The 22,889-nt window shown below is 38.3% G+C and overlaps 1 protein-coding gene across 1 annotated transcript; it reads left to right on the plus strand.

Moving 5' to 3' along the window:
- The first annotated feature begins 255 nt into the window (after nucleotides 1-255).
- On the plus strand, nucleotides 256-4,486 carry LOC133818367 (glucose-6-phosphate 1-dehydrogenase, chloroplastic). The gene is made up of 10 exons (XM_062251209.1): nucleotides 256-677; nucleotides 1,296-1,480; nucleotides 1,582-1,676; nucleotides 1,753-1,867; nucleotides 2,148-2,353; nucleotides 2,429-2,578; nucleotides 2,668-2,788; nucleotides 2,943-3,172; nucleotides 3,284-3,484; nucleotides 3,847-4,486. Exons 1-10 carry the CDS (start codon nucleotides 434-436, stop codon nucleotides 4,094-4,096), a joined length of 1,797 nt encoding a protein of 598 aa, XP_062107193.1. The 5' UTR covers nucleotides 256-433; the 3' UTR covers nucleotides 4,097-4,486.
- Nucleotides 4,487-22,889: the final 18,403 nt, after the last annotated feature.

Consider the following 22,889-nt stretch of genomic DNA (forward strand, 5'->3'; position numbering starts at 1 on the left):
GCCAATAACCAGATCCGAAGTATAAAATAGGAGAATCAAATAAAGGGGAGGTTTAGGTTTGATTGAGTTATCCGAATGAAGTGTAAGCTTTCAACAAAAAAAAAAATGAATGAAGAATAAGAGCATATAAATTTTCCCCGCTTTGCCCTCGTAACTAAGAGCATATAAATTTTGTCAAAAAAAAAGTGTATAAATTGTGAAAAATAATACAAAAATAAATAAAATGAAAAAAAAATTCTTGACCTCACAAAACAGATTTTCTATAGCAACTCACCTTTTCAAGTATTCAAAACTGGTCATTGATCTAAATAGAAGTGGATATTAATAGAATGTTAGACACGATGATATTTCTTAAGATCAGTACCCATACATATTGTATAACTTAAAATTATTCTGAAATCTTAGTTTTGCTTTGTCCAACTAACAAATTTGCATGGCTACGCAATTGAGTTCATGTTCATCTGCTACTTCTTCTTCTTCTTCGTCTCCTTCAACCTTCGTCTTTTCCTCTTCGGTCAAGAATAAGACAACCCTGTTTAGTAAATTCATCATTTTCCCGAGAAAGAAGCATATTCCCTCGCGGATTTCTCAGGTTGGGTCAAGAAATCACGGACTGAGTCACTTTAAGCTTAAATCCTCAAATGGACATCCACTAAACGCTATTTCTTCGAATGATGGTTAGTCTTTTTTTTCTTTTGAATGTGATTTTTCATCATGAACTATCCACTTTACCTTTTTTTTCCTGATTTTCTCGTTTATCTTCTGCTAATGGTAGGTTTTAAGAGCAGAGAATATTCGTTCTATTTTACTTCAGGCTATAAGCTTGGAATCTACAAGCAAATTGCATATTCTTGGTTGTGCTATGTATATTAAGCATTCTTTTCTTGCCCTGTATAAAGTCGAAGAAGACCAGGACTTGACTTTTTCTAACCTTGTAATAGACACTATTCAAATGCTTTACTTGCTGTATGAATGGAGAATGAACCATTACAAAAATCAGATTTCGTTAAATAGAGAATTACATTTGAAATATTGTAGTCTATATAAAAGAGTATGGTGTTGGAATTCACATTATACACACAGCTAAATTTTAGTTTCATATCCTGATCAATTGTATTTATGAGATGTCCACCATATGAAACTAATTAAGTTTTGGAAGCTTTGGTGTACTGATTTTTCAATCCTCCTCTATTAGATGTCGTTCGGTTTGCAGTCTGCAATCTGTCATCTATATCGTTTGTTATTAGATGTCCTCATATTACCATTCCTCAATCTTGTATTGGAATTTGGAATAGGTTTAGCTGCAAACCCAATGACCAAAGATCAATCTGAGCCAGAAGAAAAAATATTCTCCCTCTCAGAACAGGAAAATGGAGACTGTACTATTAGTATAACTGTTGTTGGAGCTTCTGGAGACCTTGCCAAAAAGAAGATTTTTCCGGCACTTTTTGCTCTTTATTACGAAGATTATCTACCCAAGGTTCTAGTTCATGACTATTATCATCATATTCTGAATATGTTTTTTCCCTTTGGAAATGGCTGACCATATTGAGATATTTCTGATTTATTGATCTTTTGCAGAACTTTATCGTGTTCGGTTATGCTCGAACTAAAATGAGTGATGAAGAACTAAGGAATATGGTCAGCAGAACTTTGACCTGCAGAATTGATAAGAGGTAGGTAATCCAGTTTGCAGATGCCGCTGCATTAGTTTCTTCTGTTGTACTGATTGACATATGCAAGGATTTGCAGGGAGAATTGTGAGGATAAGATGGATGAATTTTTAAAAAGATGCTTTTATCATTCTGGACAATATAGTTCCGAGGAGGATTTTGTAGAATTAGACAACAAGCTGAAAGAGAAGGAGGTATTTAGACCCTTCTTGTGCGTTTGCTATCAACCATGTTTCATTATAACCAAAGTGAATCAGCAAAGAATAAGGCAAAAGTAGCACAATATAAAACAAATCCTCCTGCTTCCCTCTTTCGGAAAGGAGAAAACAAAGAAGTGATTGATTATCCAAATTTGAAAAACAAGGAATGGAAAAACACGCGGCATATGCTTTCTTAATTTTGATGCTTTGTTTGAGATAATTTTACCTTTGAAACTATGCGTACTTGACATTCTTCAGTAATGCTCTTTTTCAGGCTGGAAAAATGGCCCATAGGCTCTTTTACTTATCAGTACCCCCAAACATATTTGTGGATGTTGTGAGATGCGCTAGTCTTAAAGCTTCTTCTGAAAGCGGGTGGACAAGGGTCATTGTTGAAAAGCCTTTTGGCCGTGACTCAGAATCATCTGGTGAACTAACCAGGTGTTTAAAGCAATACCTTGCTGAAGACCAAATATTCAGGTTTTTTTCTCTCCCTTAATTTCTAAGAATCATATTTTTGTGAGGGAAGTTTTGATGCATATCATTGCTGTTCAGGATTGACCATTACTTGGGGAAGGAGCTTGTTGAAAATCTATCAGTGCTTCGCTTTTCAAATCTTGTTTTTGAGCCTCTCTGGTCCCGGAACTACATTCGCAATGTGCAAATAATATTTTCTGAAGATTTTGGTACAGAAGGACGTGGAGGGTCAGCTTCTCCCCTAATAATTTTAGGAAGTATAACTATCATTTGCGAGACAAAATTATCATCTGACTGTAGTTTTGCCTCATTTCCAGATATTTTGATAACTATGGCATCATTCGTGATATAATGCAAAATCACCTACTACAAATTCTAGCTTTGTTTGCAATGGAAACACCCGTCAGCTTAGATGCTGAGGATGTGAGGAATGAAAAGGTTCTGAATATTTTTTTCTTCCATATTTATCCAATAGTTAGACTACTATACTTTCCACAATTTCCACCCTCCACAAAAATTCTAACAGAGTGCTATAAACTCTCATCATTTGCTACTCTTTAAATTGTATCAATTGGTGATTGCCTTGTTTCAGGTAAAGGTTCTAAAATCAACGAGACCACTGCTGCTTGAAGATGTCGTTGTTGGTCAATACAAGGGTCATAGCAGGGGTAGTAAATCATATCCTGCTTATACAGATGATCCAACAGTACCAAATGGAAGTGTTACACCAACATTTGCAGCCGCGGCTCTCTTTATTGATAATGCGAGATGGGATGGAGTTCCATTCCTAATGAAGGCTGGCAAGGCTCTTCATACCAGGCGGTATAATATCATGAACTCAAGCCCCAGTTCTTTTGGTTCGTCCTCATTTGTGATCGCATGTTATATCATACATATAGTTGAGTTACCTGAACTGTTACAATTGTAATTCAGTGCAGAGATCAGAGTTCAGTTCAGACATGTTCCAGGTAACTTGTATAAGCGGAACTTTGGAACTGATTTAGACAAGGCAACAAATGAACTTGTGCTTCGTGTACAACCTGATGAAGCTATATATTTGAAGATCAACAACAAAGTTCCTGGTCTTGGCATGAGATTAGACCGCAGTGACCTGAATTTGCTTTACCGAGCAAGGTACAATAACTTATAAGACAACATCATGAAATATAGGTTGTTTTCCTTGTTGTAAATTTTTTAGTAGAAACTAGGAAAATGATCAAAAAGTATATCTCCAGTTACAGAATGCTCTAATCTTCCTTTCTCCGCCCTTAGGCAACGAAGTCAACTTTAAGCTAGCATTTTATTTCATACTAATTCTGTTCTCTAGCAACAAAATCCACCAACGAAACTTAATTTCCCTCGAGACTAATAATGTTCTTAATTTGACTCTGCCGATGCATATTATTCACTAAAAGATCCTCTGATTGAGTTAAAAAACACAATACAAGAATATGTTATGTTTAAGGCATTATAGCACTTTTGGTTCTTTGGTGAAGGTATCCAAGAGAAATACCAGATGCTTATGAGAGACTAGTGTTGGATGCAATTGAAGGTGAACGAAGGCTGTTCATCAGAAGTGATGAGCTTGATGCCGCTTGGAAACTTTTCACGCCACTGTTGAATGAGCTCGAAGAAAAGAAGATTGCTCCTGAGCTCTACCCTTATGGAAGTCGAGGACCGGTGGGAGCGCATTATCTTGCTGCAAAGCATAATGTTCAATGGGGTGATCTCAGTGGTGATGACTGATGAATTGCTCCATTCTACCCTGCTCTTTGCACTCATTTTCTGCTACTGATTCTTTAGCAAAAGTATAGTAAATAAATGTCTTTGGGTAGTCTTATTGCCACCCATTTTTTCTCATCTCAACTCCCATTCCATATAAACTCGTAGAATTTTATAACTTTAAAAGTTCTTTTCACACCGAATTGAATTTTTATTAGGCACAAAATAATCTAGTACCAAGATTATCTTCAAAATTTGGAAGTAAGCTGTAACATGCCATCAAACTTAAAATGATTAACAGTGGACACTAAATCATTGTTTATGGTGATTGATGGAGCAAAATTATGTATCGGCCTAAACCCAACTTTATACTATATGTTCGATAATGAATTTGAATATCAATATTCTTTTATATTTTGGGTATGGATTGTAGAAATTGTTTAAATGTAATAGTTAAGTTGTCTTACACAGAGTTGTAAAACACTTAATGATTTTTATTTTAAGTTGAAGAGAAAATATGAGTTTTTGTTGTAGTTATTTAAAATTGACTTTGTTAAGAGATAAGACCAAGATTAAAAGAAAAGGCATGACTGTCAATGTAAGACTAATAAAAATTGAGTCAGGTCTTCTCCTAGATCCTTAAACTCCAATCTCGACCCTTCAACCACAGAACCTATTACCAAACAAACATCAAACAATATAAGCAAACAATTCAAAAACAATACTATAAGTTATAGCGTTAGGAAACTGGATGAGGAAAAAATGTCCTCCTAGACCTCTGCAGTCAAACTAGGCACGTCTGCCGAAAAACTATCATTTCCTACACAACTTGTACCTGCATGTTAACCATAACCATAACTATATACCATACACAACTCCAACACTTATCTTAAACTATCAAACAAACAAACCACACATCATGCAAGACTAGTTAAGTTGTGCTACAAAACTTCCTTAACTCAATCCAAGCAATTATACTTAATGAGAGATCGTGACACTAGAATCTTATAACAACGTATCATTGAATTCATATTCAAATACATATTTAGAGTCAAAAAGAAAATCAAAACCCCCTTTAGGAATTCACTAGAGAAATCTAAACCTAAATCTTAGATAAAATTGCCACATTGCCCTTTTGCTAACAAAATTACCAAAATACCCATGGGTACTAACCCAAACCTAAAACTTAGAAACTTTACATCCAAAAACATAATAAATAACTATATTATGACTTTACACACTATAATATACCCAGATGCACGTATGCATGAAACATGCACACGTTCATTGACCTAGATCTATATTATCACTAAAACCCTAATTTTGAGAACAACTTTGTGTGATTTTATCCTCAAAACAACTTATATCACCCAAAACATCCCCTTATATATATATATATATATTTATATATAAAACAACATTCGAAACCTTAAAACACAATTGAAACATCATCAAACTTACATTCGCTTAATGTGGCCGAAACCTAAGCTTATATATGGCTTCGTTCACTTGAAATCCTAGTTTTGAAGATGAAAGGCTAGTGTGAGTAGTATTCTACCTATTTACAGCCTTCCTCTCTCCCTTTTTTCTCACAATTTCTCTCTAATTCCAAATCACTCTCTCTATATCTTTTATAGAAGAATTCTTTCCCAAAGAATATAATGAGAGATCTTTCTTTTCTATCCTATAAAACGTTTCTATCCTCTATTTATAGTATAGATACCCTAGGAAAATATCTATGTTTTAAAACTTAAATCTTAACCTAATTGTGACCAAATTAGGATATTAAATCCTTAGAATAAGAATAATAAGATTTTTTCCCCTTGAATTATTACAACTTTCAAATATTGTGTCCTCGAATTTTTCGCATTGTAAAAAATCCACCCCCAACTATTACCATTTTGTCCAAAATTCGGGAGAGGGGGCACATTTTAGTAGTTATAATAGTTTGAGGGATACAACTCTACAATTCAATAATAATTCAAGGGGTACAACTCTACAGTGACGATACTTTAGGTGTGAAAAAGTTACATGTCAATTCCTCAGTATGCCACGTCACCTTTTTTGGCCAATGTGTATGATTTGGTAGTGGTAATAGTTCAAAATGGATTTTTAACAACGCAAAAGATTCGAGAGGCATGATTTGAAAGTGATAAATAGTTCGGGGGGGGGGGGGGGGGGGGGGGAATCATATTTAATCTTAAAATAATTATTTTAATCAATAATAACTAATAGCCCCTACTTGAATTTACACTAATTTAATAATAGAGAAATATATTTTTATTGTATTATTAAATTAAGAGTAATGGTACACACTCTTAATTTACAAAATAATATCTCTTTAATATTACTTTAGTATTTGAACTAGAGATATTTGCAACGAAAATACCTAAGTTGTACTGAAAGTTGCACTTAAGTACCCAAGTTTATTTTTTGACAGCAAAAGTACCTAAGATCAACTTTTAGTTGCACCGTAGGTACTTACCGTTAACTTTACCGTAAGATGGTGACGTGACAGATTGTTCAAGGAAATATTTGTGGCGAATTACTTACGTTGTGCTAAAAAGTACACTTGAGTACCAAAATACCATTAGATGCTGAAAAACTCAGGTACTTAAGTGCATCTAATAGTATTTTAGTACTCAAGTGTAATTTTTAGCACAACGTAAGTACTTTCGCCACAAATATCTCTTTAAACCAATCGGCCACGTCACTATCTAATGGAAAAGTTAACGACAGCTACCTACGGTACAACTAACAGTTGATTTTGGGTACTTTACTTTCGTTACAACTTAAATATTTTCCCTTTTCACTATCTTCAAGCCAATTTAAATTTAAACTAATCCATATCATTATACAAGCCTTATCTTTATTAATTAAATGAAATATACATATTTGGTACCTTATGCTTCATTGAAATATAGCTCTGGTATCCTCTAATATGAAAATTCTTAACGGGTACCATGTATTTGTAAAATCAGTAAAAAATGGTAAACTTGATTGGATTTTGGTCAACAAAGTCTTCATAATGCCTAAATTACCCTCACTTATAACTACTTAAGTACTTAAAATTATTACGACACATGTCACTTTATAATTGGTCTAATTTATCTTTTTTTTTTATTAAATTGATTTTAAAATTAAAAATATATTAAATAAAAAAACATATTAAAATAAAATAAAAAATCGTTTTCTCTCTCTTTTCCTTTCTTCCCTCTCTCCGGCATTTGTGTAGTAGATTAGGAAGTTGACCTTAATTCCCTCTTTCATCTTCTTCGTAGGCAACAAAATAAACCTTAATCTGCTCTTTCATCTTCTTCATAGGTTGCTTCATAGGCAACAGAGATTTAGGCTTATCGGTTTTGAAGGGCTCTAGGCAGACCTAGGCACAGAAATTGGTGGTGGAGGGAGGTGTAAAGCTTCAGCCATGGATTTGAAACACAGGAGCTTCAACCATGGTGAAGAGAGCTCAGTGATGGCATCAAAGAGATACAGACTCGAGGGTTGTGAGAGGTCGACCATGGCTTAGAAGTCTGGAGCAACAACATTTTCAGATCTGGGTAAAGAGATTTAAGTTGGGAGCTTCAACATTATTAGGGAGGTTGACCATAGCTTGATTGTCTTGCTAGATTTTATGTTATTGTATCTATGTAATTTCTTAGGGGTATTTGGAGCATAAATACATAATAGATATATATATTACACTTATATACCTAATTTTTTTTTCGGTGAAATTAGCGAACGTTAAGTTTTTGTTACATCTGTAACTACCAAATTTGTTAAGTGCTGACATGTCTATTGTGATGGCACGTGTCTCACTATCATTCGTCCACTTCATAGTTTTTTTTTAAAAAATTATTAATTGATTTTAAAAATAAAAAATGAATTTAAATTAATAAAAAATAAAATTAATATAATTAATTAAAAAAATCAATTTTTTTTTATCTTTTATCTTTTTTTTCTCTCTCGGTCTTTCCCTCTTTCTCTCCCTCTCCCTCACCTACTTATTCTCGATACATCTTCAACTTTCTACCAACCTAGAAATGTCAAAAAAACTGTAAAGCCATGATTTTTTTTTTCTCTCAATCTCCTATCTTTCTCTCCCCCACCTACTTCTTCCTCTTTTCTCTATCTCTCTACTAACTCAGAAATGTGAAGAAAAAAAATTGTAAGGCGCATTCAAAAACATTCAAGACAAAAAAAAAAAATAGCTCTAAGGCGACTTTAGCAGCATGGTGGATGAGGGTTTGGATGTCATATAGAGGGATAGCTTGTAGAGATGTTTGGTTTGAATAAAAAGTATTTTCATTTGTTCAATATTTAGTTTCTTGGATCTCTCTAGGTCAGATCGGTGCTCTGTGGTGCTCTCTGGGTTTGATCAATGCTGTGTGGGTCAGTTTGGTGGATCAGCGTTTATGGGTCAAGATAAGGGGGCTCCGACTTGTAGATGAGTGATGGGAGGCAAGAGTTTGGTGAGTTGAGTCATTGATACAGGGTTGGATCTTGGAAGAAGAAGGTGAGACAGAGAGAGGGGAAAAAACCTAACTCAATATGTGCAACATTATATTCCAAATTAATACAATATGTTTTATTTTCAAAATTCTTGGTAATTTCTATTAGGATTTATTAAAATACAAAGTCTAAGTGGTATTACACATGTTAGGTGTCAAACCCTTAACAATTTCACATAATGGAGGTGTGAATTTGGAGTTTGAGTTGTAAGCATTTAAAAATTATATTTTTGGGTCTAAAGTGATATATATAGAAGCATTTGGAGTTGTTTAAGGTCACTTTTTAGAAGTGTAAACAGTCTCTCAATCATTGTGTCACCTCTTTGAAAGCGACATGTCGCCTAAGGCTTAAAACATAGTCTTAACGCAATAGGCGACGTGTTGCCTGTCTGGTCCATATAATATCATTTTTTTAAGCTTTAAATGATGTGTTTAAAAGCTCTAATTCTATTGGTTAGACTTAATGAATGTGTCACTATTAGAATTTGTTAAAATACAAAGTCAAGATGTTATTACACAAGCTAGGTATAAAACACTACATGGTTTCACATTGTGAAGATATGAACTTTGAGTTTCTATTGTAGGAATTCAAAAATTGTATGTTTTTGGTCCAAAGTGATACATTGAGGCATCTAAGGATGCCCAAAAAGTTTGAGAGCATTTGGAGGTGTTTAAGGTCAATTTTAAGAATTTTGACCTGTCTAGGTGGCATTGTGTCACCACCTTGAAGGTATTACATCGCCTAAAACCCTAGGGTTTTGGCGATGCTAAGAATGTGACGCATCGCCTGCTAGCAGGCGATGCATCGCCTATAGACAGGCGACATGTCGCCTGACGTGTCCGCACGACACATATTTAAGCTCCAAATGATGTGTTTAAAAGTTATAATTGTATTGGTTGGACTTAATTAAGGTGCCTACACTATAAAAGGGTTCTCTTAGAGTGTTTATAGACTTGATCACTCTCTCAAAGATCTCTCTCTTTCTAGCTCTCATGATTACAAGTTTTCTCCAAAAAATTCATAAATAAAGTTCTTGTCATTGTGAATTTTAAGGCTTGTTCAATCCCAATTCTCATTTCTTGCTAGAGAAAGCCTTAAGCATCCATTAAGGGCTAGGAAATAGAGAATTTGGACAGTGATACTCCTGGTGTATAAGCATTGGTTTTGATTCTCTTCAAAGAAGGAGTTTTAAGTGGTGTTTTAATTAGGGTTTGAAGCTTTCAAGAAGATCCAAGAGTTTTGTTCTAAAACTAGTGTTTGCATTTCTCTATATCAATCTTTTATTGGACTCTGTCAAGGATAATTGTGTGTTGATTTTTATTATTGTTGTGGTGTAATCTTACTTTCTCCCAACAACTACTCTATAAAAAAAGTTCTTTTAGAGTTTTGATGCCTCGATCAGACTTCTCAACTCTCTCTCTAACTCTCTAAGATCATAAGTTTTCTCCAAGAAATTAATCAAGAAAGTGCTTATCTTGAGAATCTCAAAAGCTTGCTCAATCCCAATTCTCTTTCCTCTGAGATAAAATCTCACTAATCAATGGTGGGCTAGGAAAATAGAGAATTTATACAGTGATACTCCTCGTGTATGAGCGTTACGGTGTTTCTCCCCCAAGTTTGAAGTTTTTAAAGTAGTGTTGTGCAACGTTCTTCTTCTCTTCATAGTTTGGATTTCTTTTTTCGGATTGTACTTGGTTTCACTTTGAATTTTTATTGTTTTTTACGTTGTAAGTTCCATCTAGAATTTATCTCGATAAGCAGAGTGAAGGCACTCTCTCCGAACAATTTCTTTAAGTAAAAATTATTAGATAAATAATTTTACTGGTATTATTTTATATCTATATAATTAATATATTTTGACGCCCAAAAACTTTTATTGCCATGATTTAAATGTCCTAAAACAAAATTCCAAAACTTTTCCTGAATAGATTTTTCAGTTTAGAATTTTGCTCAAATTTCCAAAATTTCTGGATAAGAACATTCACAACCTCACCATAAGTATTAATATAAAACAAAAATATCATTATTAGATTCTTAAGTTTCATAATCATCAATTAAACTTAGCACAAAATCAGATAAAATCTCTAATTTTGTACCAAAATACCATTTTGAGCATTTTATCATATTTTCATAATTCTAAATTTTTAATTATAATTTTATTTTAAAATTTCAAAATCTATTGTTGACTGTCTTTTTCGCTATCAACTTAACAATAGAAATTAAAGAAAATGAAAAAGATAAACACCGAGAGTTTACATGGTTCAAGTTATAAAACAACCCTAGTCCACGGGTCTTTAGTATTACTGTTCTTGAAGCTTGAGATATCAAGCTTCAATTGAGGTTTTCTCAGGTGGCGTATACATTACTCTGAGTACAAAAGTTGTGAACCCTTTTACAATGGTACCCTAGCTCTATTTATAGAGGCTGAAGGTTATTAATCTCATTTATTACAAATATTCCCTAATTTTTTGAAGAGTTATTTGCTATTCAATCTCTCTGAATATTCTAATTAAGACTGTGGACCCGTGTGTATCGCACGGGGCCTAATTTGTAGGTTGCAACCCACCAAATTTATGGGAGACATGCCTCTAACACTGTCAGAAAGCGACTGCACATTTTCCTATGTCAGACAACATTGTGGGAAATTCAAAATGTGGAGTGTACGAACTCGACGCCACTACTCGAGGCACACATAAAGTTTTCAGACGATGTTATGGTGGCCAAAAGCTATAGTAATTGACACTTGGCTCTCCCTCTAGGCCCGAGGATGAAACTCCTAGACCTAGAGGACTATCGGATCAAGAAGACAATAGGACAACTAGAGTAGTTCGCGGGATGTGGCCTTACTTGGAGACATCCACGCCCAAAAAGGGAAACACAACTCGCTGGGAGGATACTACACTCTGAGGAGCTCTGGGCAAGTTCTACAGAGCTTTGTTATCTCTCGAGGAGCTTAGTTACTTCTCTAATTACTATCACGTGTCCAATGATGAAATCATAGAGGTATGTTGGCAAAACGTTGGTACTTGTCGCACTTCTTGACGTAGTCCATCGCATCACTATTCATAGTGGGCTAGAAGTATCCTTGCCTTAAGATTTTCTTGGCAAGGCTCTGCCCCCCAGCGTAGTCCCCGCAAAAGCCCACATGTACTTCTTGAAGTATAAGGCTGGCTTCTTTCTTAGACACACAATGGAGAAGAAGCAACGAATATCCTCGCTTGTACAACTTGTTTTCCATTATAACGTACCAGGGAACTTGGTAAAGCAGCTTTCGAGCTGCTTTCTTTTCCTGCGGCAACTCTCCGTAGATTAGGTACTTCACAATAGGCTTCATCCACCATTCCTGAGGCTAGAATGCTTCTACCTCCTCGGGGGCTGAGACTCTTGGGGCAGCCATGTAGTCAATTAGGACCACGTTGATCAACCCAGTGTCCTTGGTGGTAGCAAGCTTGGCCATTGCATCAATGTTAGAATTATGTTCCCTTGACACTTGTTGGATGGAAAACTTTTTGAAGAAGTGTAGCATTTCCTAGGCCTTGGCTAAGTAAGTGGCCATCTGAGACAACCATTTAGAGGAACAGGAATACTCTGTCTATGAGCTTTGATAAGATCGATGAATTATCCATATGTGCCTTCAACTGCTAAAATTCCTGCTCGCATTGCTCCGTCCACTCGAATCTTTGACCTCCTCATAGAATGTTGAAGAACGGGATGCACTTATTAGTTGCCTTGGAGACAAAGCGACTCAGCACTGCTGTCCTCCTAGTAAGGCTATGTACGTCTTTATGCTTTCAGGGGATGGCCTTTCAACCAAGGCTTTGATCTTCTCGGGATTTGCCTCTATTTCATGAGTGCTAACTATGAAGCCCAAGAAATTTCTGAAGGCAACTCCAAAAGTGCACTTCTGGGGATTAAACTTCATCCTAAATCTGCGAAGGACAGAGAATACTTCCGCCAGATCTCTAATGTGGTCAGGGATGTTTTGGATTTTACCAGCATATCGTCTACATAAACCTCCATGTTTTGACCCAACTTGATCTTAAACATCCGGTTTACCAATCTCTGATAGGTGGCACTGGCATTCTTGAGCTCGAAGGGAATCACTTTGTAGCAGTACACCCCTTTGTCAGTCTGGAAGCTAGTGTGCTCTTGATCTACAACAACATGGAAATTTTGTTATACCCCGAGTGTGCGTCCATAAAGGGCACGAGCTCGTACCCGGAGGTAGCATTGACCATCTGAATGATCTTGGGCAAAGGAAAGCAGTCATTTGGGCAAGCTTCGTTGAGTTCAGAGAAATATATACAGGGCCTCAAGGTGTTGTTTGGCTTGGGCACCAGGAGTGGGTTAGACAACCACCTCAGGTACTAAGCTTCTCGGATGAACATGTAATGTCCCAATTTTCCTAATAAGAATTAATGCATTGATTAGGGGGCCAGGAGGGCAATAAACTAATTATTATGTGATTTATATTATAATATGACTATTTTTGCATATTTAGGTGTATTAAGCATGCATGTGGGCCTGTTTCTTATTAGAAGGGCATTTTCGTAATTTTGACTCGTTGAGGGTATAAGTGTAAATATATGTGACTTATAATTGTTATCACATTAATATGTGGATATATTTGAGTTACCCAGCACGAGGCGATCCTAGTGAGCAAGTTAGCAGAAAAGTCACAATGGGGTAAAATACTTGGCTATGTTGGTAATTTGGTAAATTACCGAGATTTATTGAGTAATGGGAATTAACTTAGCGAACATTTGGTTTGATGGATTTATTTGGGAATAGGTGGGGTAAATTGAGATTAACGGGAATCATGCCAAAAGACTAATTTTCCCTTGGAAGTAACCTTTAAGGCAAGGGGCAATGTGGTCATTTGACCACATTGGTTGTTGGCCACTTGTTGGCCACTTTGGAAGAACACTCAAGGGAACTTAAAAGCTAGGACCAAGTTTTCATTCTTGAGTAGGGTGAAGGGGAACTGAAGTTTTATGGGGGCTTAGGAGTTGTTGAGGGTCTCAAAGCAGCTTGGAAATTTAGAATTTCAGTAAGTGATCCCTCTATTCTTATGCCATTGAGTTCTTTGATTGTTCTTAAGTTTAAAGCTTTGATCTTGGGTTTCAAGTTGTATAATGTGTTTTGTGGGGGGGATGAGTGTTGGGTTTGATTTATTTGAGATGTGTGGATGTTTGTGGTTGAAATCTTGCTGGAAACACTTGTTTTGGTCGAAATCAAAGCCTGTTTTTCGTAAGAAGTCACAGGGATGTTTTTTGGGGAAGAACACTTATGTTCTGGATTGAAAGAAACTCATAAGTTAAGTTATGAGAATCAGGGGATTGAGGCTAAATTATCCTGTAATGAATAGACAGTCTAGGTATGAGACAGAAAGAATAAGATTCTGAGGAACAAAGTGTGCCTTGAGTTAAGGTATGTTACAGAAACAGTGAGGTCGAAGGAATGACCTGGGAAACTGGGATCAGTTGTGCGGAATTGATATTCCGGCAATTCAGATAAATTTCGAGGACGAAATTTTTGTAGGGAGAGGATAGTTGTAATGCCCCAAATTTCCTAATAAGGTTTAGGACCTTGATTAGGAGGCTGGGAGGGCCATAATTGCATATTATGTTATTAAATGATAATATGCATGTTTAGGTGTATTAAATATGCATGTGAACTAATTTCTGAGTAATTGGGTGATTTTCATATTTTGGCCATTTCGGGCATATTTGGCATACATGTGATATGCGTGTGGTGCTTTATTATTATTTGGTTATGCCAGGGTTACTCAGCACAAGACGATCCTAGGAGATAAGTTAGAGGGAAAGTCATAACGAGATTTATTCTGGACTCGGTGTGAGTCAAGGGGTATTTAGAGCATTATCGGGTTATTGGGTAATGGGAGTTAATATTTAGTGATAAATAGGGAGTTAGTAAGATCAGGGGGAAATTCTGGAGGTTTTGGCTATTTTTTCCCCGGGGGTGTTTTCGGGACCCCGAGCGTTAGGATTTGGTTGAGGCTACTTAAGCTTTAAGTAACCTTTTAAAAGAATAAAAGAACATTTTGTACGTTCTCTCTCCCTTAAAGTTCCATTTTCGTCTCCCGATCGCATTTTCGAAGGTAACTTGAGTTCTAGGACTCAGAATCAAGCGAGGATCGAGGCATAGCGATCCTAGGAAAGATTAGAAGCTTATTAGCCGGAGGATTTAGTTGGAAACAACTCAATTGGAGGTAATTCAAGTTTTAAGTTTTTAAAGTTTTTAAAGCTTGGATTGGACTTTGTGTTTTGGTGAGTTTTTGTTAGATTTGAATCTTGGGTTTTATGGGTCTTGGATCATGGGGATGTTTGGGAACTTTGATTTGTGGATTTGGAGGTGTTTAGGTATGTTTTTGGGAGGTTTTAAAAGGTTGAAATTGGGGTTGTGGCTGGTTCTGGGTTAGGGGCCGCGACCCTGGTTCGAAGAAGCTGGTGGGGGCTTGTTGGTCTTGCTGGGCGCCATGGCCCTAGGTGTAGGGCGCCGCATCCCTTGCTCTTGGAGTGTCTGGGGGCCGTGGCCCAAGGTGTTAGGGTCGCAGCCCTTGGGCAGGTTTGAGCCCGTTTGGGTGTTTTGACCTCGGGAACTTGGTTTTAGGCCTTGGGATCATTCCTACTACCCGGATTGGTGGGGTTTGATGTCTTGGAGGCTAGGTTTGGGTTCTGGGATTGGTTTTAGAATTTGAACTCAGTGGATCACCATTTGTGGTTGTGACTAGGTTATCACTAGAGGCTTGGAATCGGGATTGTGCTTGTGGCTCGTTTATTGGTAACCTGTGCTTGGACCAAAGGTAAGAAAACTGCACCCTGTGTATGTATGACATGCATGGTTATTCTTGATGCATGTTGGATTCTTAAATGTGACATGCATGGTTATTGTTGAGACATGTCAAGTGGTTAAATATGATGCATGTGATGCACGAGAAATATGTGATCAGGGCATGCTATGATTATTGAATATGAGAATGTTTAGAGCTTGAGCCTCTGTGTTTATGCATGGTCCTAATTATGCTAGTAATTGTTAAGTAAGCATGCTAAATGCCCTGTATTCGAATATTGGATATATGATATATGTTTGGTGGCATTTCTTACTTGTCTAAGGTACTGACTAGTCAGGGATACTGACCTAAGAGTCAGAAATGGCATAAGCGTCCTAAACGCAGGGCCGAATGAAGATTAGATCTAATTGATATCACTGTTGAATGACTCTAGGGCATTAATGCTGGACCGACCCTAAGGTCAATGAATCTTATAAGCGCTTGGCTAGTCTAAGACTAGTTACTCAGAGCCAGGGCCTAAGGCATAGGTGACTACTTGTCACATGGCTAGGGAACAGTGTTCCATAGTTATGACTCTAGAGTCATGAGGAAGGTTATGTTGATGACTAGTCATCATGCACCTATCCTACTTAAGCTAGTGAAAAGATCACTTATCTATAAGCTCGGTGACCCTATCGTCACATGGATGTTGGGAACGGAACCCACCTTAGTGACCATTACAACTGTCACTCTTCTATTTTGGGCTAAAAGCCCTGGATGATTATTATGATCATTGGTTGATGTGTTATACTCAACATTACGTGAACTCATTTGCCTGCTTGAATAAGGTTATCTCTGCTAGGCGTGTGCCTTATGATTTAATGTCATGATATGACTGTTATGAGCATATTGAGTTTTCTTGCTGGGCTTCGGCTCACGGGTGCTATGTGGTGCAAGTAAAGGCAAAAGAAAGCTGGACCATCCTTGAGTTGGAGAGCTTAGGTGATGATGTGTACATATGCAGCTGCTCGATCACCACGGTCGAGGTTTGAAGAGGAACTAGGGTTAAACCCTGTTTTTCCGCCTAGATCGGCTGGTTGTAAATATTTTCTTGTAATAGACCTTTAAATTATATTTTTGGGATCCCAATGTATATAATAAACGTTCTAATGAAACATTACATCTTAACCAAAAATTTTAATCCCTAAACCGGTAATCATACTTAGTTACACGATTTTGGCCAAATGACTCGATTAGCGAGTTTAGCACTGTTTACAAGGCACACCGTAACGATCCCTGGAGTTTAGGGCGTTACAACTTGATATCAGAGTGAGCCAAGGTTTATGGTTCCTGAAGACAAGTTGGGAATGTACACTCGTCACTGAAGATAGCTTCACTCGGGGAATGGTAACTATTTCTGTAGTTATGTGCTTAACTGCTTAAATAGAATGTAAATGCTTTACCTGCACATTGTATTAGGTATCATGAGATTCTGATAGAGCCTGGCTCTTGACTATGTGATTATATGCTCCGTGAATATATATATGGATGTGATTATGTGATTACCTGCTCCATGAATTTATTTAATTGTGATATTTGCATGCTGGAGTTGGAGGCATGGTATGAATATTGGAAGAGCAGGGATTATGATTGATGTATGAATGCCATGGGCATGTTTTTAGTACTGCAAGTGGTTTGTGATTGTGGTGTGGTAAGATTTATCCCGTGGGGAAAGTTCTTGATATGCTCCTCATGATTAATGGGTCAAGTTATTGACTGCAGATTCAATCAACAGGTTTATAGCCAAGGCAGATAATGAGGCCTAGTGGTGGTTATAATGAGGTTGGGAGTTACAGCCAGGGTATCAGTTCTTCATCTGCACCTATGAATTTTCAGTAGATGCTTACAGATTTGCAATCAAAATTGCAGAGGCATGAGGAAGAGATTAGGTGTTTGAAGCAACAGCGGAATCTGTTGGGGAGCACCTCTTCCTTTGCTATGCCAGGAGCGGCATCAGCTTTAGCTCAGCCTAGGGTTGAGAATATATGGGAATTTCTCTGTGGAAGATTCCAGGAGTTTTACCCTCCAGTCTTTGAGGGAGGCCTAGATCCATTCAGAGCTGAGCAATGGATGGGCATGATCAATTCCATTCTTGATAGTATCGGACTGGTAGGTCACGATAGGGTGGCTTGTGCAACATTTGTATTGTGGGATGATGCCCAGACGTGGTGGGAGGTAGTATCTCAGACATGAGATACAACTGTGATGGATTGAAAATAATTTAGGCAGTTTTTCAATGAAAAGTATTATTGTGATGTAGCTAAGATTGCTAAGATGAATGAGTTTCTGAATCTCGTTCAGGATAAGGCAACAGTAACCGAGTATGTTAATAGATTTGAAGGGTTGGCCAAGTTTTCTTTAGATATGATACCCACAGATGTAGCTCGGAAGGAAAAGTTTGTTCAGGGATTGAATCCTGGAATAGCTTGGGGCATTAGAGTTGCCCCAGTGTATGAAATCTCTACCTATGCTCAAATGGTAAAGAAGGCTCTTGCTGTTGGGAGCATAAGCAATGAGAATAAGAGTGCCAGGGAGCACGGAGCTCAGATAGTGGGTATCTCCACTTATTAGAGCAAGTAAGAATAAAAGCTGGAAAAATCGTCCAGTATGCACGCGGTGCAAGAGGCGTCATTTGGGAGAATGCCGAGCAAGGGCATGTTTCGCATGTGGCATGGTTGGGCATTTAAAAAAGGATTGCCCAAGGCTAAGAGAGCATGAGCAAAAGGGGATAGACAACTCGATTCCAACTCGAGTGTTTATTCCGGGGCAGTTAGAGTCTAAGACTGAGACTAGTTCCTCAGGGGTGGCAGGTCAGTTTTCTAGTTCTGATTTCTATGTTATGCCGATTGTCTTTGGTGCCATCCTGTTCCTTTATTTGTTGCATATAGAGAGGTATAGAGTTGTTATGCAGATCGCACGGTTATGTTGTGATGGGAAGATGGTACTGTATTAGTAATCCAAGAGATGAGTTGGATTGCGATGAAAAAGGACTTATCAGTGATTTTGATAAAACTGGTTATGACTGGCTTTGGCTTGATCCAGGATATGGATTGGCTAAGTAGTTATGGGGCAATGCTAAATGGCAAGGAAGGTAGTAACTCTTGGGCTTGAGAGTGGGAAGCCTTGTGATAGTTGGCATGGTGCATGGTTCTGTATGCTTATGACATCTGTAGTGAGAGCTAGAGTTTTATTGCATGGAGATGCATAAAACTCTTAGCTAGTGTGGTGGATACCACTTAGATCGTGCCAGTGAGATCAGGACAGTCTGGACTAGTGTGTGAGTTTCTAGATGTGTTTCTAGGGGACTTGCCAGGGTTTATTTTATATGAAAGGAGACTAGAATGGTGATTGGATCAGAGCTAGGGATGGAATCAGATGTAAGCACTGTTTTGAATGGCTCAGCAGAGTTGTAAGAATTAAAGGTTCAATTATTGAGTAAGATGGAATTCTCTAAGGTGGATCTTGGATCTGGTTAGGACCAGTTAGAGATGAGAGAGGAAGTTATATAAAAGATTGTGTTTGTATTAGATAAGAGCACTGAGAGTGCTGAATATGTCTTGAGAATTGGTTTAGTGCCAAGTGTTTGTGAATAATATGAACAGAGCATTCAAAGGTTTATTTGAATGGGATTTGTGATCGTCTTGGACGATGGTATTGTGGTATTTTCTTTGCGGAGATTTGCCAAGGTTAATGAATGCCTTAGGGGGCAGGAGTGTCCTTGGGTGGTAAGGATATTACAGGTGCCTTGGGAAAGAGTTTTGAGTCTTCTTACAGATCAGAATCAGTTTGTAGGTCGTTATGACATCTCAGTGACAGAGAAAAGTAATTGCCTAAGCAATATGTTGGTTAAAGGATCTAACCTGAACTAGAGTAGAGTTTCTGGTGGGCCAAGTGGCCAGTTTTATGTTTGAGATTATCATTTCGGAAAGGATTAGAAGGAAATATGACTAATTGAACCACAGATAAGAAAGATTGAATGGAAAGTCTTAGCTGGATTAGCTAAGAGTTGTGCAGTGTCAGATATGAATTTATTGTGGTATAAGGGTCGATTTGGAATCTGATGGACATTGAGATTAAATGGGAGATTCTGGATGAATCTCATGCTATTCTTTTATTCTCTTCATTCGGGCATCATGAAAATGTAACAGGATATGAAAGCTTTATAGTGGTGGCCTGAGAAGAAGATGGGTGTAATGGGATGCGTGGTAAAGTTCTTAGCCTGATAGCAGGTCAGATTAGAGTGTCAGAAATCGGTGAGGCCATTGTAGCCTTTGAGTATTCCATAATGGAAATAAGAGAGCATCGCGATGGGTTTCGCGGTGGGATTTTTCGGTTAGTGGGTCAGCGTGAGTTGGCATTGAGTCATTGTGGACCAGTAATCCAAGTGAGTTCATTTTTATCAGTAAGGATAAGAAAATAGTACAGCTGATCAGTATTCAAATCTCTTTGTGAGAGGGATAGAACGCCTTCATGAAACTCAAGGTCTATCTTATCAGATGAAGACTCTATTGCGACTTCCAGGTTTTAGATGGGTTAAGAAGGCGATGAGTATATAGATGGAATTCAGTACAGTTTATTACTCTCAGACTGGTGGTAAATCAGAGAGAGAGGGTTATCCAATTATTATTGGAAGAACATCTTATAAGATGAATGAGTTAGTATATATCTGAATCTTGAGGTGGTTCACAGGACTATTGAGATTATTAAAGGGTGGAGCTTGGATGCTCACTTCTCAGAGTAAATGGAAAAGTTTTACTGAATTGAAAAGCAGGAACATAGAGTTCCAGGTAGTAGATCATATCTTCCTTATAAGTATCACCATGGAAAGGGGTGATGAGTTAAGGGCAAGTTGAGCCCTAGAAAAGTATAATAGTTTGAGTCCTAGATAGGACTGGTCAGGTTGACTTTGATTCGATCTTGTCTTTGGCACTGTCAGTTGTGAACATTGTATTTTGTATTTCCATGCTGAGGACATGGGTTGAAAGAAACTCATAAGTTAAGTTATGAGAATTAGGGGATTGAGGCTAAATTATCCTGTAAAGAATAGACAGTCTAGATATGAGGCAGAAAGAATAAAATTATGAGGAACAAAGTGTACCTTGAGTTAAGGTATGTTACAGAAACAGTGAGGTCGAAGGAATGACCTGGGAAACTGGGATCAGTTGTGCGGAATTGATATTTCGCAGTTCAGATAAACTTCGAGGACGAAATTTCTGTAAGGAGGGGATAGTTGTAATGCCCCAAATTTCCTAATAAGGTTTAGGACATTGATTAGGAGGTCGAGAGGGCCATAATTGCATATTATGTTACTAAATGATAATATGCATGTTTAGGTGTATTAAATATGCATGTGAACTCATTTCTGAGTAATTGGGTGATTTTCATATCTTGGCCATTTCGGCCATATTTGTCATATATGTGATATGTGTGTGGTGCTTTATTATTATCTGGTTATGCCAGGGTTACTCAGCACAAGACGATCCTAGGAGATAAGTTAGTGGGAAAGTCACAACGAGATTTATTCTTGACTCGGTGTGAGTCAAGGGGTATTTAGAGAATTACCGGGTTATTGGGTAATGGGAGTTTATATTTGGTGATAAATTGGGAGTTAGTAAGATCAGGGGGAAATTCTGGAGGTTTTGGCTATTTTTTCCCCGGGGGTGTTTTCGGGACCCCAAGCATTAGGATTTGGTTAAGGCTACTTAAGCTTGAAGTAACCTTTTAAAAGAATAAAAGAACGTTCTGTACACTCTCTCTCCCTTAAAGTTCCATTTTCGTCTCCCGATCGATTTTGCGAGCCCCTCGACGTGCCCCCCAGGTGGGGTCCTTCAGAGATAATGCCTACTCTCTCGTTGACTAGGGGAGGCCCATAGGCTATCTGCTGGTGCAAGGTCGCAGGCACTTGGGTCAGGGCCTACGGAACAACCTGATCAGGCAATCCTACGGCCGGAGCTAGGCTGGGTGTGCGCTGGTCCTAGCATACTGGTGGAGGTGTCCCAGTTTGACGAGACTTTCGATCTCATCTCTAAGATGCATGCATTTGTTGGTGCGGTGCCCCAAATCATTGTGAAACTAGCAGATTTTAGTGGAATCTCTTTTCTCCCGACCCCTCCGCATAGGTGGCGATTTACGATAGTGGACTTGTTGCTCAGTGGCCAGGAAAATATTCTTCTGAGTATCCACCAGGTCCATGAACTCGGAGTATTGTTGAATGTACTTCTCGTCGGGAGTTGCCTCGACTCTCTCAGGCTTCTTGCCCTTGTCTTTTCCCCCGCGTTTGCTCCCGTTAGGGGTCTCATTGGGTGCTACAAACTGGGTCGGAGCCACTGTTCCAACACTGAATGCAGGCTGAAAAAGCACTGTATCTAGTGGAATTTGTTCCATAGCCTGTCGGAGTGGCACCAAAACCAACACTTGGCATGGGGTTGAAACCAGTTGGTTGAACAACAAGGATAAACTATGGAGTGCTTGTAATACTCGTTTGGACTGGAGTGTCTGGCGAATACTAAGTTCCCAGGACCACAACATTTTGGAACAACAGAGTGGGGAAAGGGGCTGGTACTCAGAACTCTCTGATCTAAGCCTCCTCCCAGTTGATTTACAGTTGTGCTCGACGTATGAAGTCGTCGAGCCTGTGGCATCCTCTTCGCTGGAGGTCATCCCATAGCGGGGAACCTGCTCAAATGCCAGCTTGTAGGGCCATCAGTTGTTGGCCATCATCGACCCTCTTGGTCCTGGCTGCTTCTTCCTTAAAGCATTTGATGTAAGCATTAAGGGTCTCAAGTGGTCCCTACTTTATGTTGGCCAAAGAATTTACCTTGAAAGTCACCGTTGGTGCAAGTATGAATTCTCTTTGAAAGGAGAGGAGAGTTGGTGCCAGGAGTGAATGGATCCAGGCTTGTGCTTCTATAATAATTCATTTGCTGATCTCGTCAAGGTCAACGGGAAGATGGGGCATTTGGCATCCTCGAAGATGCGGTGGACCAACATCAATCTATTAAACTTTGAGAGATGGTCGGTGGGAGCCATGCCTCCATTGGACGAATCGACATTTGGAATTTTGAAGCCTCTAAGTAGTGGAGCCTCCACAATGTGGGGAGCAAAAGGCTCCACATCCTCTTCCTCGTAGTCTGAGTCGTGACCTTGTCATTGGGCCATCTTTACCATTATCCTTTTCAAACTCTCCAATTCTGCATGGGGAGGGTCATGATTTTGATTGGCACTCTGTGCCATATGTTCCCTCCTCCTAGCATTAAGGTCATCTCGGAGGTCAGGTTGTTGTTGTCTCCTAGGTTTGTCCTTCTGAGTTGTTCTGCCCATGCGATAATCATCTCACATGTCAGGTTGGGCTTGGTGGAGACCACTGTCTTCAGGGTATCCTAATTGTGTTTCCCCCTCAGAGTCAACATATATGTTATTGAACGAGACATTGATCTTTTGTCCTCTGTTGGC

This window comes from Humulus lupulus, chromosome 2, assembly GCF_963169125.1.
Source record: "Humulus lupulus chromosome 2, drHumLupu1.1, whole genome shotgun sequence".
Lineage (NCBI taxonomy): Eukaryota > Viridiplantae > Streptophyta > Magnoliopsida > Rosales > Cannabaceae > Humulus > Humulus lupulus.

Coding starts and splice junctions, on each gene's coding strand:
- LOC133818367 (XM_062251209.1), top strand. CDS start 434: ATGGCTACGCAATTGAGTTCATGTTCATCTGCTACTTCTTCTTCTTCT. Junction 2,789..2,942: donor AGGATGTGAGGAATGAAAAG/GTTCTGAATATT, acceptor GCCTTGTTTCAG/GTAAAGGTTCTAAAATCAAC. Junction 3,485..3,846: donor AATTTGCTTTACCGAGCAAG/GTACAATAACTT, acceptor TCTTTGGTGAAG/GTATCCAAGAGAAATACCAG.